The sequence below is a fragment of the Schistocerca piceifrons genome, chromosome 3 (genome assembly GCF_021461385.2).
Source record: "Schistocerca piceifrons isolate TAMUIC-IGC-003096 chromosome 3, iqSchPice1.1, whole genome shotgun sequence".
NCBI lineage: Eukaryota > Metazoa > Arthropoda > Insecta > Orthoptera > Acrididae > Schistocerca > Schistocerca piceifrons.
Window position 1 is genome coordinate 837,532,687 of NC_060140.1, and position 19,663 is coordinate 837,552,349.

Sequence of the window (19,663 nt, forward strand, 5' to 3'; positions counted from 1 at the left end):
TGTAACTAGCGAAACATATATACTACTGGCCATTAAAATTGCTACGCCACGAAGATAACGTGCTACAGACGCGAAATTTAACCGACAGGAAGAAGATGCTGTGATATGCAAATGATTAGCTTTTCAGAGCATTCACACAAGGTTGTCGCCGCTGGCGACACCTACAACGTGCTGACATGAGGAAAGTTTTCAACCGATTTCTCATACACAAACAGCAGTTGACCGGCGTTGCCTGGTGAAATGTTTTTATGATGCCTCGTGTAAGGAGGAGAAATGGGTACCATCACGTTTCCGACTTTGATTAAAGGTCGGATTGTAGCCTATCGTGATTGCGGTTTATCGTATCGCGACATTGCTGCTCGTGTTGGTCGAGGTCCAATGACTGTTAGATAATGGAACCGGTGGGTTCAGGAGGGTAATATGGAATGCCGTGCTGGATCCCAACAGCCTCGTATCACTATCAGTCGACATGATAGGCATCTTTTCCGCATAGCTGTAACGGATCGTGCAGCCATGTCTCGATCCCTGAGTTAACAGATGAGGACGTTTGTAAGACAACAACCATCTGCACGAACAGTTCCACGACGTTTGCAGCAGCATGGACTATCAGCTTGGAGACCATGGCTGCGGTTACCCTTGATGCTGCATCACAGACAGGAGCGCCTGCGATGGTGTACTCAACGACGAACCTGGAATGGTAAAACATCATTTTTTCGAATGAATCCAGGTTCTGTTCACAGCATCATGATGGTCGCACCCATGTTTGGCGACATCGTGGTGAACGTACATTGGAAGCATGTATTTGTCATCGCCATACTGACGTATCGTCCGGCGTGAGGGTATGGGGTGCCATTACTTACACGTCTCGGTCACATCTTGTTTGCATTGATGGCACTTTGAAGAGTGGACTTTACATTTCAGATGTGTTACGACCCGTGGCTCTACCCTTCATTCGATCCCTGCGAAACCCTACATTTCAGCAGGATAATGCACGACCGCATGTTGCAGGTCCTGTACGGGCCTTTCTGGATACAGAAAATGTTCGACTGCTGCCCTGGCCAGCACATTCTCCAGATCTCTCACCAACTGAAAACGTCTGGTCAATGGTGGCCGAGCAATTGGCTTGTCACAATACGCCAGTCACTACTCTTGATGAACTGTGGTATCATGTTGAAGCTGCATGGGCAGCTGTACCTGTACACGCCATCCAAGCTCTGTTTCACTCAATGCTGAGGTGTGTCAAGGCCGTTATTACGGCCGGAGGTGGTTGTTTTGGGTACTGATTTCTCATGATCTATGCACCCAAATTGCTCTGCATTTCTTCTTGGTGTAGCAATTTTAATGGCCAGTAGTGTACTATCAAAAGGAGAGTCACCTGTGAAATGACATGTGTCATACACCAGGTGTTATGGAAACACTGTTCAATCAGCAAATTATTAACTATGATGAATGGACATAGGCAGAGCGTGTGTACTGGCAACATATAATATCCTGTTGCAGAGCATACTCTAGAACATGACAACTGTGACCTCATTACCTGTTTCACCACACGTGCCATTTAGATTCTTCCTCCAGACACCAGGTACTCAGAACTCCGTAAGTGGGAACTAGTGCTACAAATGTCCTTAATTTACATTAATTTCTTCCATCTCAGCATTTATTCACAGTAACTACTCTTTTCTTCACTCCATTTTAGTTTTCTACATCTTTTGTTGTCTTACTGATCTATTTTTCACCGTCCCTTTCCCACCTCTGTCATGTTCAATGCACTTAGCTCTTCACCCTTGTTAACTCATGCATGATGTTTAAGAAGTAATCTCAGTCTTGCATATTACCCTATCTTCCACTTTTAAGCTCTCAGGTTTTCAAATCTCGTCTGATGCAGTCCCCAACAATCAGTCTTTCCTTCTCATCGTATGTGGTATGCATCCTCTGACCTACATTTCTGGGTGACTTTCCCGAAAATCACCTCTATTCCTGGATCTCTCCAGTCCTTTTCCTTCGCCCCTCTTCCTTCCCCTTCACCCCTTATGTCTGAAGAAGGAGCCACTGGCTCCAAAAGCTTGCTTAATTACAACCTTCTTTTATGGGTGTGTTCTGCCACCGCTTGGTAAGTAAATTTTTTATCTAACCACTTAAATTATTTTGTCAAAATTTGATTGTTTTCATTGTTACATTTATTTATTTATTTAGCGTATGGAAATACAAACTGAATTGCAACTTACACTGATGGAACTGTTTTACAAAATAAATAGATCTAGAGAACTAAATCTACAAAGAAATCAAATTAACATCTAAATTTTTGGTCCATTCAAGGGCTTCCTCTCTCACTTGAAAGAAATCTTCTAGATATCCAGAGGAAGTTCATTTGCTACATCTTGTTACAGTGTGTTTGATGATCTTATATTCGTTGTCATAGTCTCATTAAAAAGATGAAAACTTTCACCGCTAGTGGAGGTTTCCTACACAGATGCAATGGCCTTTACGAATCTTATTAATTGTCTTCCAAACATATCATGGTAATTCCATGCAGCTGATCGTGTGTCAGGTCTTATGATGGTCTGATATTTCTCGTGGGCAATGCTATTCCACGTTTCTGACCACTTTCTGCTCATGCTGAAGTCCAGTGCTTGCAGTGATTTTGCAAATATGACAGGTGACGGCCTGGATTTTAGTTGGCGCATTCTAAGTGCAGGATCAATGTCGTGGATTTGGAGCTGGAGAACTTTAATTAATGTTTCATATTCCTTAAGAATTCTTTATTGAAAGACGTGGTGGCATAATGAGGCTTAGACGACGTAACCAGTGAAGCCAAATAGATCTGATGCAGTTTCTCATTGTCCTCATTTCATTTCAGAGAAATTAATTCAAACGATATTTCAAACACCATTGTGGGATCTTGATTCAATGACTGACGAAGTTTCTCCTTTCTTTACTTCTACTCACACTGTTTCTTGGAGACCCCATCTAAGTTGGGAACAGCAATGTTATTCTGTTCTGTAAACTATCCCTGTAGCTTATGCTAGCGATCAGTAATGGAGGAAGCATTGCTCTGTTGTTATATGGTGAGGATTGATTTACTTGCTTATAATATTAGCACAATGAGTAATATCCATCTGAACACAATGACACATTGTAGTGCTATGTAATCTCACTGACTTCACTCATTTCCAAGTTGAGTTTTAATTGATTAAGATAAGAAAGGAGGTTGGAACAACCTGTCCTGCAAAGAAATTCAAATCAACAGGAAGATGTTCAGTTGCACAATTCCACATACACAAAATCATAGTGGGGCTGCTCTCTCAGATCTCTTCGGTGTTTCAATTGGCACCATAAGGCCTTTTAATTATTGTGGTCCATCGTTTGATGAGGAAAATAGTAATGTTATGAGATAGAATTTATTGTATAAGAAGTGAGGTTGGAGGAACACAAGAAGAAACAGAAACAAATTAGCACTGTTATGGCATTGTAAGTACGAATAGATAAGCTGTGAGTTTACAGAGATTGTAGAAGACAAACTAGAATTACACTCCAAGTTCACTTGAATGGAACTGGAATGAAGACAAGGTAAAGTAGCACAGTTGGGTTTATGTATGGAAAGTCAGCATAACAAAAGTTGTTGGTCTCTTCAGATGACCACAGGAGTACAGATTGCTTTGGAACACAGTGAACTTTTCTTCATCATGAGGATGATGACAATGGTGATGACTGATAATGGCTGAGATGTTGATATCTCTGGAGCAGCAGAGGTGTCACCTGACAGAAACAACCCATGGGTGAGGAGCTGCTTGCTATAACTTTCATCATGATGGTAGCTTTTAGTTATGCCACCTAGTTCTTCCCCTGCTTGTGAAGCAAAAGCAGTTGGGGTGGCATCAAATGCACAATGGAACTTCTGCGATGAGGTACCCAAATGCTGTAGAAATATAACATTAATATTCTAGTATCATGCAGTCACCAGCTACTTCAGCTTTCTAACTCAATGTCTGCGCTCTGCAAGGAGCCTACATTTGACCCACAGGCACTCCTCCGAGGCTATTTACATATTTACATGCCTTGGTAGTGCAGTGTACACTGTGGGCACACTATGGATTACAATTTGTTGACAGGCTAAATGCTAGCAGGTGCCACCAGGGGCGCACCATTGCTCATAGGCAGTGGTCACAAGTGAGTTATGTGTTACCCTCTTTGCCATAGCCATCAACAGTATTATGCCTACGATAAGAAGTCCTGTACACTGCTCCTATTTGTGGACAATATTGCTGTTTTCTGCTCCCACTCCAGTGTTGCAATGGAGATCCATCAGTTGCAACTTACAGTGTGGTAGTTAGGGGAGTGGGCTGCAAAGATGGGTTTTTGGTTTTCTACTGATAAGTGTGTGTGTGTTCATTTTAAACATTCTTGTCGTACTTTTAATTTACCTGCTTTGAAGATGGGGGACATCATTCTACAGTTTAGAGGAACAGTGCAGTTTCTGGACCTCATTTTTGATTCCAGATTGTCATGGTTGCCACACCTGCGAGACACGAAAGCCAGAACCCTGAAGGCACTGAACATCCTCAAGTGCCTTAGCCTGAGGTCTTGTGGAGCAGACAGGTCCCTTCTCCTCCAGTTTTATAGGGCTTTTGTACGTTCGTGGCTGGACTATAGGTGCATGATGTATGGGTCAATGAGGACCTCTTATTTGCGGATACTTGACGCTGTCCACCATGCAGGGATTTGACTGGGCATGGGTGCTTATCGGATCAGTCCCATACCCAGCTGAGGCTGGGAATCCGCCACTTACCATCCGGCGGCAGCTCCTCCTGGTGCGCCAGGTGTATAAGTTTCTTGCAGCTCCAACTTCACCCGTTCACCATATTGTTGCTCATCTGCCTCTGGACTGTCTCTTTTACCACCGTCTCCAAGCCACAATGCCGTTAGGGCTCCGTGTTGCTACATGTGATGGAATCCCTCGGTGTGGAGCCCGTCCAGCCTCAAATCCAGGGTTTTAACCACCTGCCACCCTGGTTTCTGGAGAGGCCTAGAATGATTTTAGATTTGGTGTGGTACAAGAACGATTTCACTCTTGCTTCCGTTTTTAATGCAACATTTTCTGGTATTTTATCTGAGCACCACAACTATGTAGCTGTTTTTAAGGGTGGGTTGAAACAGGGGGATTCCGTTGGTTGCTCTGTTGTTGCCCGGATTGAGTCCTCAAGGTCTGACTGCCTCAAGCATTTACTGTCTTTGATGCAGAATTGTCAGTGACCTTGCGGGCACTGGAGCAGATGAGATGCTCTTCCTGTCCTAAATTTCTTGTCTGTTCCAATTCACTAAATGCCCTTCACTCATTAAAAATCTTTGTATCCAGCAGATAAAATAGTCCAGACCATCCAGGATGTCCTCCTCCAGCTACAACTACTGGGGTAGATGGTTTTCTGCTGGGTTCCAGGGCACATAGGCATTGCTGGGAATTAAAGGGCAGATCTCGCTGCCAAGGAGGCGTGTCTTGATCCACAAGTATTTCAGTGTGACATCCCCCTGCACGCACTCACCTCGCTGTTGAGCTCACGAGTCATGCATCGGTGGGAGGGTGAGTGGCTGGAAATGACTGACAATAAGCTCCATTTAGTCAAGCCCACAACATGTGTATGGTGTACTTCCTTCCAGCCCCGTAGATGGGACGAGGTTCTCCTCACTCGGCTTCGGATAGGCTACAGTCCTATGATGCATGGCTTCCTGCTCCGGCGAGAGGATCCTCCAATGTATTTTGCTTGTGGCGTCCAGGTCACTGTGCGCCACGCTTTATTTGATTGCGTTTTATATTCTGACCAGGGGGCTACAGTTGACTTGCCAGCGGATTTGCTATCTCTTTTAGGAAATACTCAACGAATGTCGTTAAAGTTTTAAAGTTCTGTGATTTGTCCAATGTTTTTACCAAGATTTAAGGGAGAGGGCCTTAATTTGTTCACAGGGTGACTGGCTAGCCCATATTTTACGTAAGTGGCCAGCCAGTGACCATTTCCCGTGGCATCCTTGACGCTCCTTTCTCGTTTTCCTTAAGTTTTATTTCCTTATGCAGCGTTTTTCATCTTTTCCCGCGATCTTTGCGTGTATGCTTCCATTTTACTAAGTTTGTCCACATTCGTTTCTTTTAATGTGTGTCAGGGCGCTGATGACCTTGACGTTGAGCTTGAGCGCCCCAACACACACACACACACACACACACACACACACACAACAGCGATGGTGGCTGCATTTGAGGGAACTGGCTTTCATCCATGGGTCACATTGTCTTCCCAGTGCCTTCGATACGCTCCTGCCTGCTGTGTATTTAAGTAGGGTGGCCACTCAATCTCAAGCAGGCAGCTCTTGACAGAGATCCAGGCCAAGTGCTGGCCACATCCCACAGCTCATCCATCAGAGCTTCCTGCCGAGTCTTCACCTCACCACACGAGCGAGATCAGTCCATCCACCGCCAGGGATAATACTGCACTATGGGAATGGTATTGCCGCTGTGAAACTTTAACTGTCTACTTGAGCTAGTATGATTATCATGACTACTGATACTATGGACTTTGACTATGTTGCTGCGGTCTGATCAAGGGCAGTCGTCTCAGTCGTTATTCTATTTTATATTGAACTCGGATTTGTTGTGACACTGTAATAAAAGTATTTTTCAAGGCTCTCTGGAAAACATCACTCAAGCATCAGTCATGTGCATGCAGGTATAATTAAAGATACAAAAGATGGGGACAAGGACAAAAGCAGCATTTCGCAGTGTAGTTATCTGGCACAATAGCAATTGGGCCACAGAAGCGGAATAAAGCACCAAGTGATTAAAAACACACACACACTCACACTGTAGCATGTTATCCAGAAGAAGAGGCACGAAGTGTTGCACCACATTCGTGAGGAATGGCTGGAAATGGTTCGGCTGCATCTGGCTCAGCCAGGGCGGCAGCGAGCAGGATATTGCACCAGCTCACTGCCCCCCATGCCTCTTCTTCTGCGTAACTTGCAACAGTGTGTTGTTTCTCTTGAATCACTTGGTGCTTTTTCCGGTTCTGTGGCGTAGATGTTTCTCATTTGTTGCATTTCCTTCCTGCAGTGTACACCCTTCCTGTGATATTCTGCACGTCATCTTTACCATTTCTTCAGAGCAATGTTAGTGTTTTCTTTTCTCTTCTCGTGTCCCAGTATTAGTTTCCTGCATGGTATTTTTCACGTTCCATCAGAATTTTTTCTCTCGATTCTGGTGCTTCTGTTTGTGTGCTCCTACACTCACTATACAGTCTGCTACCTGGGCACCATGCATGCTCAGTCGCACTCATCATTCTGTCGTTTTTAACGTTTGCAGACCTTTCATCTATTCTTGTTCTTAGCACCAACGGCACTTCCACCACCCCATCCCAGCTCTCCCCTCTGGGCACGCCTTTTGCATGTCTGCTATGTCTAGGGTAGTTCCAGTTTATAAAAAAGGGGTTAAAGGCTCTGCCTCAAGTTACTGGCCAATTTACGTAGTCCCACCTTTTTCTAAAATTCTGGAATGCACGATTTACAAACAATAATCTGATTACTTTGATAATATAGGAATTATTAGTAGATCTCAATATGGTTTTAGGGAAAACATGTCAACAAATGATGCGATAGATGCTGCTGTAAAATACATCCATCAAGTACTTGAGGATAAGGACTTTGCTCAGGTCAGTTTTTGTGACCTAAGCAAAGCCTTTGACTGTGTAGAACATACACTACTACTTGAAAAATAGGACTTACATGGTGTTAGAGGTAAGAGCCTTAAACTATTAAGATCATTTTTACAGAACCGTTAGCAAGCTGTCTGTGTTGGAAAAGAATTGTCCAGTGTAGAAGTAGTTAAGGTAGGTGTCCCACAGGGATCTGTACTAGGCCCTTTCCCTTTAATGACCTGCCGTCATGTATTAAATAAAAAACTGTACTATATGCAGATGATACAACTTTTCTGAACACCAGTAATGACCTCAATAGCCTTAAAACTTGTATTACAGAGACAGTTGCTCAAGCATCATACTGGTTTAAAGCAAATGGATTTTTGCTTAGTGAAAATAAAACTCAGCAGATAGTATTTAGTCTAAATGACAAGCTACCATCGGATGATCCTAGTTAAGTTTTTAGGGGTATATTTGGATGACAAATTATCTTGGGGTCAACATGTCAAGTATCTTAGCGGTAAGTTGTCTAGGATAAGCTATCTGTTAAGGTGACTAATGGATTTTGTACCTAAAAATTATGTTAGAATATACTATCTCTCATTCTTCCAAAGCATAATAACCTATGGTATCATTTTATGGGGAAACTCCAGTTGTGTGCTTGACATCCTTCTACTGCAGAAAAAAGCTATTAGGGTAATAACGGGCTCATGATATAAGGCACACTGTAAACCTGTGTTTTCTTAGCAAAAAATTATGACAGTAGTAAACCTATATACATACTATGTCTTAATCTACACAAAAAAGAAGCTACCTGAAACTAAATGCAGAGAAAATATACGTTGCTACAACACTAGGACGAATAGATGTATTTATACTCCATTCTACAGACTCTCAAATCACTGAACATTTATGAACTAATGAGGCAGAAATTATTTAATAAACTTCCACTAGCTAAGCAAGATTTACCAGAGAAACCATTCAAACAAGCACTGTATGACTGGTTAGTTGCCCACACATTCTACAACATATAGGATTTTATCAATTGTAATATTATACTGTAATAACAAACCGATTACTATTTTGCAACAGGAATTATATAGTAATATAAGTATGACTTTGTAGGATTTCACCAATCGTAATATTACCCTGTAATAACAAACCTATTGTTCTTTTGCAACATGAATTATATTGTATTATATGTATGACCTTGTCAATTGTAATATTATACTGTAATAACAAATCTATTGCTCTTTTGCAACAGGAATTATATTGTGTTACAAGTATGACTTTGTAGGATTTCATCAGCTGTAATGTTGCACTGTAATAACAAACCAATTGTTCTATTGCAGTCACTTTGTCTATTGCCTTAATGGCCTAAAGACAATAAAATTATTCTATTCGATGCCATGCATTTGTGTTTCAGTGACCACTGCCCGACTGGCTTTGTGGTGGCTGCATTGGTGGAGTTCTGTCTCCCAATGACACTGGCATTCAGCTGGTGCCATGCTGTCTGTTGGCACTGTCATGTTCCCAGTGGCAACATTAGTTGAGTCCTATTTCCCAGTGCTGCTGGCACCTGCTGACACTGCACCTTTATGTCACACATCATGCCAGCAGCCACACTAGTCGAGCTCATTTCCATTGCAAAGTCAGGCCAACAGCTGCGTTCCCAGTGTCACTGGCAGCCTGTCAGCAATCTTACCATTGTCCCATTGGACACCTTGGTCAAGCATGTGTCCCAGCGCCACGAGTGAATCATCAATCATCCCATCATTGCACTGGCAGCTGCATTGGTTGAGCTCTATGTCCTGCCACCACTGGCGCTCTGTTGACATCTCGTCTGCTGTCAGTACCACTGCTCCTCCAGTGGCAATGGTCAAGCTCTGCTTCTCAGTGCCCCCAGCACCTGCTGAAACCGTGCCATTGCATTGCATGTCGTTCAGCAGCCTTGGTGGCTGAAACCTGGCTCCCAGCTGCTGACAATCTGCCAGCCTGTCAGCATCCTCTGTTCCTAGCAAAGTATGTGCACCTCACTGACAGGCTCCGGTCAGTTGCTGTGTGTGTTCCCTTGAGCAACTGATTAGTCGCCTCTGCCCCCCCCCCCCCCCAGTTGTTCCTTCCCGGACTGCTCCAACAGGCAGCTGCATCAATCTACATCTCTGGTCCCACAGTTTCCCAGCAGTTTTTCATTTCAGGTTTTCGTTGCAGATATGCCAGGGCTGTCCACCTCTGTAGATGTTGCTATGCGGCCTCAGGTCGGTTTCAACCCACCCTTAAAAACAGCTACATAGTTGTGGTGCTCAGATAAAATACCAGAAAATGTTGCATTAAAAACGGAAGCAAGAGTGAAATCGTTCTTGTACCACACCAAATCTAAAATCATTCTAGACCTCTCCAGAAACCAGGGTGGCAGGTGGTTAAAACCCTGGATTTGAGGCTGGACAGGCTCCACACCGAGGGATTCCATCACACGTTGCACACGGATCCCTAACGGCATTGTGGCTTGGAGACGGTGGTAAAAGAGACAGTCCAAAGGCAGATGAGCAACAATATGGTGAACGGGTGAAGGTGGACCTGCAAGAAACTTTTCAATTGGTTCAGGACACCCATAGCTGAAGACAGAAGAACCACCACGAACGGAACTGGAGGTGGGAGCGAACTGCAGAAACAAGGGAAATGGTACTGGGATTCCCACATTCCGCTAGTATGGGAATATACCGATCCTGCTAATTCCCATGCACACAAAGGGAATCATTGTGGATAATAGGCACAGTGACTATAGACTCACAAATAATGCCAAATAATTCGAATAAATAACAAAATATAACAGAAAAAAATTTGTCTTTCAAAGTGTTTCGAACCGTTACTATAAATTCACCATGCTTCCCAGCCCTTCCCATTCACAATTATACTATCAGTGATATGTCAAACAGATTGCTTGCAATTATACCTACATTAAATTTATGTATATGTATAATAACTGTCACTCTACGCCTTTTTTTTATTCAAAATGTTCTAGGCTTACTTGCGTTTCTTAATATGATTACTGTACTTGAACAGAGAAACGTATGTTATAAAAAAAGTGTAATTTAACTGAATGATTTTCACATATTTATTATTTTGAATGTGAATAGTATGCGTTGTTTTATTGTTTGGTTAATGTTTATAAAGCAAATGTTACGCCATTTCGGAATAGGACAGTCATCTAGAAACGAAGCTTTATTTTCGGATATCTTAAGCTTCATGCTATTGCTTGTCAAAACGATTTCGACACTTTTGAAAGTGTTTCACGAAGTGGTATGTTGTGTTTCAGTACCTGTGCCGAGCCCGAATCTCGTCCGACACAGAGCGGAATGAAACATCACTGTTTCGATACAATCAGTCCGTTCCAAACACAGGTGGACTGAAACAGCCTTATTTTGAAACAACGATACAGTTTCTGTGTCTGGCTCGAGATCGAATCTGGTCCGGATATCCGAGACAGGGGCGGAATGAAACACCACTGTATCGAAACAGTGAACCACAGCCGTTCCGAAACACTGAAACAGTTCCGCGTATCGATACACTGTATCGAAACATAGAAACAGTGGCCAAGTCTAGTGTCGCGACTGTTGTGTTAGACTGTGGTTAAGCTGCGTGCACAACCAGCTCCGTTTCATAAAATCTGAATGTGAATTGTAAAAATGGAATAAACTATTATGGTACACAAAGTACAATATAAACATCAAGCTGAAACTCGCAAAACTGCGAAAGTAAAACTATTCGAAAGGTGTAGAACTGTTCGCCAGAGTCAGTCTACCGTTATGGTGTGAGATCTATGAAACTGGGCGCTCTGAACTGCAAGTGGGATTAATATTACTGTCTTTCAGATTCTTCGACCTGTCTAAACAGATATAGTGAATTATAACAGAAGGAAGTCGCAAAATTACTATTCGGGTTCCCGGGTTCGATTCCCGGCGGGGTCAGGGATTTTCTCTGCGTCGTGATGACTGGGTGTTGTGTGATGTCCTTATGTTAGTTAGGTTTAAGTAGTTCTAAGTTCTAGGGGAATGATGACCATAGATGTTAAGTTCCATAGTGCTCAGAGCCATTTGAACCAAAATTACGATTTTTAGTTCAAGTAAACATGTACAGGAGATTTGATGAATAGGCAATACTATGGATAAATTGTTTCTGAGCTAAAAACGAAACGTCTTATTATCCCCAAAATCCTTTCCATAAAGCCAATCACTCATGTGTCATGCAAGAACTGCGTGTAAACTGCACTTCATCATTTCAAGCGAAAAAAAGATAATGTCACTTGTACAGTTAAATGCCATGACACTTTTGCATACAACAATGCAAGTGATAGGTATCATTGGATTACTGTTTCTGCAGCTTTACACCCGTCTTCAAGAACCTTAAGGCAAATTAGGACCAAAAATTTAAAAAAAAGGATATCTCAGTTGCAATAATGCAATATTGTAATCAAAGTAGCGAAGTCTGGAAAAATGGAAGAGAATAATTTTCAGTATTGCATCATGGAATATAGGGACACAGACGGACGAAGAATATCGAATACACTATCTGTAAGTAGAGTAATACCACTTTGTTGAAGTCGATTAAATGAGATGTTTGCTCATGAACAGAGCGCAGTGCTTTCTAAACAGTCAGAGAGAGTTCACAACGTCACTCTCGCTGGTTAGTGTTGTTGTTATTGTGGACGATAGCCACCAATGAGCCCCCCCCCTCTACTCTGACAGTGAGGAGGTGTGGAGCACAAGGTAGGAAACAAAGGAGCAGTGCTGAGGTTCAATGGGGTGAAGTGGCGATCGGTTGATGTCGAGTGTTGTGTATGGTAAGTTTGCCTGACCAGCAGCATCGTGGCTGGCCTGGAAGGTGAGCTTGGCTGGACTGTTTCTTGCAGGTGTGAATCTCTTCTGACCAAACACGTCATGCCTGGGATAGAAACCACGAAGAACTGGACCGTTTCTCATAGGCGATGAGACGCAGATGCACCAGTTGTACCATTAATGACACTTTTGCAAGACATGACTGAGCTTTTTCTCGAAGTCACATTGGGTGTCAAACAGATGCTGAACAGATGGTATATCTGTGGCTGATGTGGGAAACATACGATGTGTCCACACAGGACAAAGGTGGTGCGACTGAAGAGAGAAGGGATGGGGTGTCAATGGTGAGGATATCAGCATGTGGAGGCTACATGTACCAAAGGGACTCTGATTCGATCAAAGTGATGGTGTGTGTTGAGAGGATGTTCTGGTTGTTGTGAGTCGCTAATTTATTAGACAGAGCGAACTTTGATGGGTGAAGCCTGTGTAGTGACTGTCTGTGACAGGCTGGAAGCCGAGATGAGGCAGTCATTACTAGTGGAAAAGAGAGAGGACTCAGTGATGTGCAAAATGTTGAGGCGACTAGGATAGTCTCCTCGAATAGATAAACCTGTTTTGAGTACTACTGAGTAGTCACAAATGAAGCGTCACTCACACACAGATGTGTCAGCATATGGGGTGTGGTTGCACATCACGAAGTCATTTGTTTTGACAGACTGCCAGTCACAGTGCCAAGCTGTGCTTGGGTCGTACACTGTGTGGTGCTGATAGAAACGGAATTACCTGGGTGAAGCAGAGTCAGCTGTGTATGGTGGCTGTGCCAACTGCAGTGGAGACATACATTGTTTGAAATTGATAGTAGTGGCTCTGCCATGGTGAAGCAGTCTCAGCCACATGTGGCCTTTGTATGAAGGACACAGTTGAAATCACTGATCACAACAAAGTGATAATAGCACCTGGAAAACAAAAGGGCCACGTCATCTGTGAAGAACGTGGACAGCTGCAATGATTTGTGAAGCCATACAGGGTGTAGATATTGACAAAGTGTGTGTCGGAGATGGTTACAGCTATGCCCCAGCCAGATGGGTGGAGTATTGTGTCTGTGACTGCGGTCTCTTCACATGTGAAAAAGGCCACTCTGCACCTTGAGTGATTGCCTACAGATGTGTATGATTCATAGCTATAGATTGTTAGTAGTGTGGCAACACGAACTTCCTGAAGATGGGTGGCATCGATGTGAGAGGCATGAAGTATATCATACCGGAGCTACAACTTTAGTGCGGTGCTGATCATGTTGATGTTCAATGTGGCGAACCATTATATCTGTTCTAGTAGTTGTGGATGCATGTCTACCATCGCAGGGAGCAGAGTGGGAATGGGACTGCAAGGAGGATCCTTCCCACCAGCCATCATGTGTCGATTCTGATATTAATGGGCAGTCTTGTTCAGGAGGGCAGACAGACCCTAGTAGGAGACATTTCGTCTTCCATGCCATTACTCCATAGCGCTGTGCCAAGCGTCTGTCCAATGTTCATGCAAGAGAGATCATGAGGGTTTGGCAGCGAGACAGGTGTCTCAACCTGCACACTGGTCGCTGCTGTGTTTGTGGCGGCCTCCACTGGTTGCCCTTCCAGCAAAACGTGTTGGTCATCACTAGTGCATGGGACTGTCAGCAGGTCGGACTGCGTTTCCATCGTCTTGGATAAGAGTTTTGTGGGGACTCGTGGGCGAGTGGCGATGATTTTTACGCCGACGCGGCAGACATTGTTTGAGCACATGTTTCTCAGTGTGCAACGATCAGGTTTTAAAGCCTTTGTTGGTACAATGAAGGAGTAAAGTGTGTATTGTGGTACCTATCAGGCGAGTTCTGTGGTGGCCATGTCGTCAGATGGACTGAAGTGCGGTGAGATGGCAGGACATGATAATCGGAGAGACCATGCAACTGGCTGGGAAAAGCTGTAGGCGTGGCAAGGACTACTGTGTAAGTTACTGGTAGGGCAGTCAGCGTGGGTTTGCACGGACATTTCTGAAAATGTGAGCTGGATAGTTTCGGAATTGTACACCTCGTTCGGCAATATGATCCTGTACGCTGCCATTGGGTCAGAGTGCCGCAATGACGACGTGTGCAGGTTCTGGAATGGCAGTTTGAATATCTGTATGTTCGTACCCTGAGACCGGCGTGATAGACCATATCGGGCCTTACGTTGCCGTCGGAATGACAGAAATGTAGTCCACGGATCGCCTCCTGTAGCGGCCTGTCGCACGCTGTGTCGTTAATCATCTTGACGTACTGGTTCAAAAATGTTCAAATGTGCGTGAAATCTTATGGGACTTAACTGCTAAGGTTATCAGTCCCTAAGCTTACACACTACTTAACCTAAATTATCCTAAGGACAAACACACATACACCCATGCCCGAGGGAGGACTCGAACCTCCGCCGGGACCACCCGCACAGTCCATGACTGCAGTGCCTCGGACCGCTCGGCTAATCCCGCGCGGCGACGTACTGGTACTACTAACTATGGACAGGAGGATTCCTATTAGACCTTGCGGTGGTATTTTAACGTAGTCACGAGGAAATCGTTCGACGTCAAGCGCATAGGGATGGGCGAAGTCTGAACAAAAGATGAAACGTAAAGTCGTTTTGAAATAGCTGTACGCCATGTTGACCTATAAACAACACGGACGGCACTTAGCAGCGGCCGAAGTAAACCCAACACGTGACATATGCCAGCTGGCGGAGCGCTGGTGTATTACCGCCCCGTAGTTATGCCGGCGGCAGGCTGACAGTTGAATCACTTGCTTCCCACGTTCTTGCAGCAGCTGGAATGCAGTTTTAGTTGCAGTTAATCGAAGAATACGCTTAATCTCCCTTGTGGTTAATCGCCTGTCTCTTTCATTTGGCTCTCGGCCGCGCTTCCTTAGGAACAGAGCTGCGCGATTCTCTTCATCAAATAGTCACGTAATATCCTTATCAGTAGGGCCTGCTTCTGCACACACTCATCAGACTAGCAATGTCTCTGTGACTGCATTCTTCGCTCGGCGAAAGTTGGCAAATTGTCGCTGTTCTATCGTAGTGTCTCATTGTGACCTTGTATTCCAGTAGTTCGCGCAACCAGTGAGAGGGGACGGGGGGGGGGGGGGGAGGAGGAGTGGGAGGAGTGTGTGAGAGGTATAAAGGGGAGCGCAGACATCTCAGAAGAAAGCAGAAACATGCGCTTAGACAAGTCAAAAATTTTATATTTCTGTTACAGTCAGCGGGTGCATTTTTTGTAGAGTTGGCAATATCAGGTTTGCCTTGTGCGTCACCAAGTTATTGCGAAGACAACACATTCTTCAATCTGCGCTCTGCATTACGCTTGTTGTGCTCTATAGAAGGAAACAGCACTTTCATTGCTTCTGTAGGCTGAGTAACAATGTCTGCTAAAAGAAGATTGTGACTGTATTAGGGATGAATTCACGTTTGTTGAAAAAGACAACGTGCAGTTACTACAGTTTGTTATGTGTCATGGCGTCCTCAGTTACGTCTCATTGTGGACTGTGCGTCTTGAAAGTCATCTAAGAACAGCTCACCCAGCGTTGAAATATAAATACAGCATTTTTGTTGGAAAAAGAAATTCTTTAAATCGCATGAAACTAGACTAGCCATTATGAAAACTAAAACTGCAGTCGCCTGAACATGGAAAGTGATCTTGATGTCTTGTAACTAGTTTGAAACCCAACATTCGAGAAGACACCTAAAGGAAAATAATTTCAGCCATCTCATTGTCGCTCTGAGTTTTTCTTGCGACTTTCATCAGCTAAAACAAATGTTGAATGGGGAAAAGTGTTGTTCACGTGAAAACACTATCGTTAGGTATTTAAGTAACACAAACACGTTACTGTTTTGGAGGAGGAGGAGAAGATTAGTGTTTAACGTCCCGTCGACAACGAGGTCATTAGAGACGGAGCGCAAGCTCGGGTGAGGAAAGGATGGGGAAGGAAATCGGCCGTGCCCTTTCAAAGGAACCATCCCGACATTTGCCTGAAGCGATTTAGGGAAATCACTACTGTTTTGGCTACCAAGACTTTTGAAAGACTATAGTTTTATGTTACTCTACATTTTACTAAAGTGTGTACTGCATATTATTGTAAATAAAGTATCTCGAACAAAGTGGTAAATAAAATAAATAACATAAAATAAACACACTCGAAGACGAAAAAACATGCACCACGAAGGAATTATCCGAATGGTCTGAAATCGGTAGATGTGATGTCTAAGTACTTCGGAGGAACATAGGAGTGTTACTTCTGACGTCATAGCGTGATGTCACTTTAGGTCACGGCTGATGGTTATCGAGCGACCCATAAAGGAAAAACAGTGTATCACAGACATTCTGAAACCTCACGTGTTATGCCTCGTGTGACAACTTCGTGTTGCCATTTTTCAACAAGACACGCACTGGGTATTTGTCTCCATGAACTGTCTGCGTAATGTTGAGATATTCCCATGGTCGGTAAGATCTCCAGATCTGTCCTCAGTAGAACGTACAGCAGTGGAAATGAGTAAGGCATGGATATTTGCAGGAAAATTAACACTGTCGGTTGGGACAGTTGTGCATACTGTATATGGAATAGTATGAAATGCAGTCAAATGTCAGCAGTACAGTGTATAACAAGACGTCAACGATTCAGTTGGTAGAGGGTGAGCTCGGTGTAAATGCAGTCGGCTCTGTGCTTTATTAGTGAGAACATAAGGGCGTTCACTCTGCAGATGGGAAACTGACACCATTAGTGACAGTGCGTGTTGCGTACCTAAACCACGACTGCGACAATGTCACGTGGAAAACAATTATCATCAGATGAGAAGGCAAAAATTGGTGCGTACAAGGAAATGGGACACTCTGATCAACCAATAGCCAAGAAGTTGAAACGTTCGAGTGCGGTTTTGATCATTTCGTTCCACTGGGCGCACTATATGGACAGAACGCAAAATTTGGGCTAAGCAGAAAATTGTCTGGGAAACGGTTCTTTTGCGGAAAGCAAGGGCAACAAACCGTTATTCTTCTCAATTTCTTGCTGATTTATAGTTGTCAGTAACAGCCAGGCGGGTACAACAAATTCTGTCAAAGAAATTATCCCAGAAACCTGTTCTAAAACCCAAACGTGAGTTTGCTGGAAAACGTATGTCACGGACATCAGAATGGGATAAAGAGATCTTCATTGATGAAAAGACGTTCAATGTAGAAGGGCCAGATGAATTGTATTGCTATCGGCATTATCTGAGAACAGAGTACCAGGTGAGAACGAGCAGAATTTTGGTGGTGGAAGTCTTATGATTTGGACAGACCACTGCGCTAAGGGTAAGTCACTCTTTGCTTGGGTGAACATTAGAATTGACTGTAACATGTACACTGAGATGCTAGAGGTAGAATTAATTAGAACCTATGTGAAAGAAGGGGACGATAGTCTAATAGGATAATGGGTCTGTGCGTGTTTTTGCTACAACCAAGAAGTGGTCCGAGGATAAAGATATCGGTATCTTGCCCTGGCCTGCAGTAGCGCGGATCTGAATCCCATGGAAAACCTTTGGGGACTACTTGCAAGGCGTATTTATGGATTGGAAGGCAATTTGAGGTCGGTTGTGAACAAAGTGCAATATGAGAAGAGTGGGCGACAACTTCATTGCGAGAACTACAAACTCTAACAAAACCCAGACCGACGAGAAATTTTTCTGGTGATTAGGAAGAACGGAGGTTGGACAAAGTATAACACAACAGGACAGTGAGTGCCTTTATACCAATTTCCGTACAGGAAATGCAAACGCCTTACGTTGTTACTCGTGTTGAGAAAGAAACTATGTAATTTTGTCATGATTGCTTATGTCTCATATGTATCTACAAGTTTCGTAGTAAATTCGACAGAAGTATTGTTCAGATACTGTATTATTACCAATTTCCACTACTGTACGTGGGACCAGCAATACCGAGGATGTCAAGGACTTGTTACAACAGTTGTGGGCCACTTTGCCTCAGGAGAGGATACAACGATCTTATGACTCCTTTTCTAATCGAATTAGAGCATGCTTCCGGTCCAGAGGGAGTGCAACGAGATATTGTTAGGTGGGGTCATATTGCCCAGTTCTTTAGAATTTTGACTCGATTTTGCAATCAGTGCAGTAACTTTACATACCCTCTCAACCCTCGATGTTTTGTTTCGTTTCCTCGACCCCTTCCGGATGCTTTTTAAGAGGCAGTGTGTTGAGGAGCGGTGCGACCTGCCAGGTTAGCCGAGCCCGCTAACGCGTTGCTTCCTGGACTCGGGTAGGCGCGCGGGCCCCGAATCGAATCCGCCGGGCACATTAACGACGAGGGCCGGTGTGCCGGCCAGCCTGGATGTGGTTTTTAGGCGGTTTTCCACATCCCCTAGGTGAATAACGAGCTGGTCCCCACGGCCCGCCTCAGTTACACGGCTCGCAGACATCTGAACACTTTCGCACAATTCCATGGATTACACTAGTCGCAGACAGTTGGGATACACAAATTCCGTCCCGGGGAGGACGGGGTAGCGGCAGGAAGGGCATCCGGCCACCTCTTCAACTAACATTGCCACATCCGATTAACCATGCCGACCCTGCGTATCCGCGGGAAAAACGGCACAAGCAAAAGAAAGAGTGTTGAGGAGCGGTGCGTGACGGAATACTGCCTACAGCCTCTGGTACCGCCTCGTTTACCTAAGACCTCTGCCGGACTCACCGCCGATGCCGAGGTCGACCTTGCTGGGGTGGGTGTCGCGCGCGAAGCCCGCCACCACGCTGAAGATCTCGAGCGGCGGCGCCGAGTCGACGGCGCGGAAGACCGACGCGGACGCCGACGCCTTGGCGGCCAGCGATCGCAGCGCCCGTCCGCTCGGCCTCATGGCGAACACTGCCGCCGTTCGCGGGACGCGGCCGCCACGTGCCGCGGTTTATCTGGGGAGGGGGCATCGCGACCGACCGCGCGTGGCCTTGGCGCCGCGCAGTTCGCTGGCCCACTTCCTCCGTCAACGTATTCTCGGCGTGTCGACACTGGGAAATACACGTGGCCATACCGCGTTTCGAGACCGGCGCCATGGAGTGCATATCGAGAAAACCAGGTGGCGTCCTTATTGTTTCTTAGATTAGATTCAGTTCTACA

At 44.6% G+C, this 19,663-nt stretch overlaps 1 protein-coding gene across 1 annotated transcript in view; it reads right to left on the minus strand.

Moving 5' to 3' along the window:
* The window catches only part of LOC124789103 (aspartate aminotransferase, cytoplasmic-like), a 92,669-nt gene extending 73,263 nt beyond the window's left edge, over nt 1–19,406 (minus strand). Inside the window, exon 1 of the mRNA XM_047256392.1 lies at nt 19,244–19,406. Within this exon, the coding sequence (XP_047112348.1) occupies nt 19,244–19,406 (163 nt within the window). The remainder of the gene's footprint in view (nt 1–19,243) is intronic.
* Nucleotides 19,407–19,663: the final 257 nt, after the last annotated feature.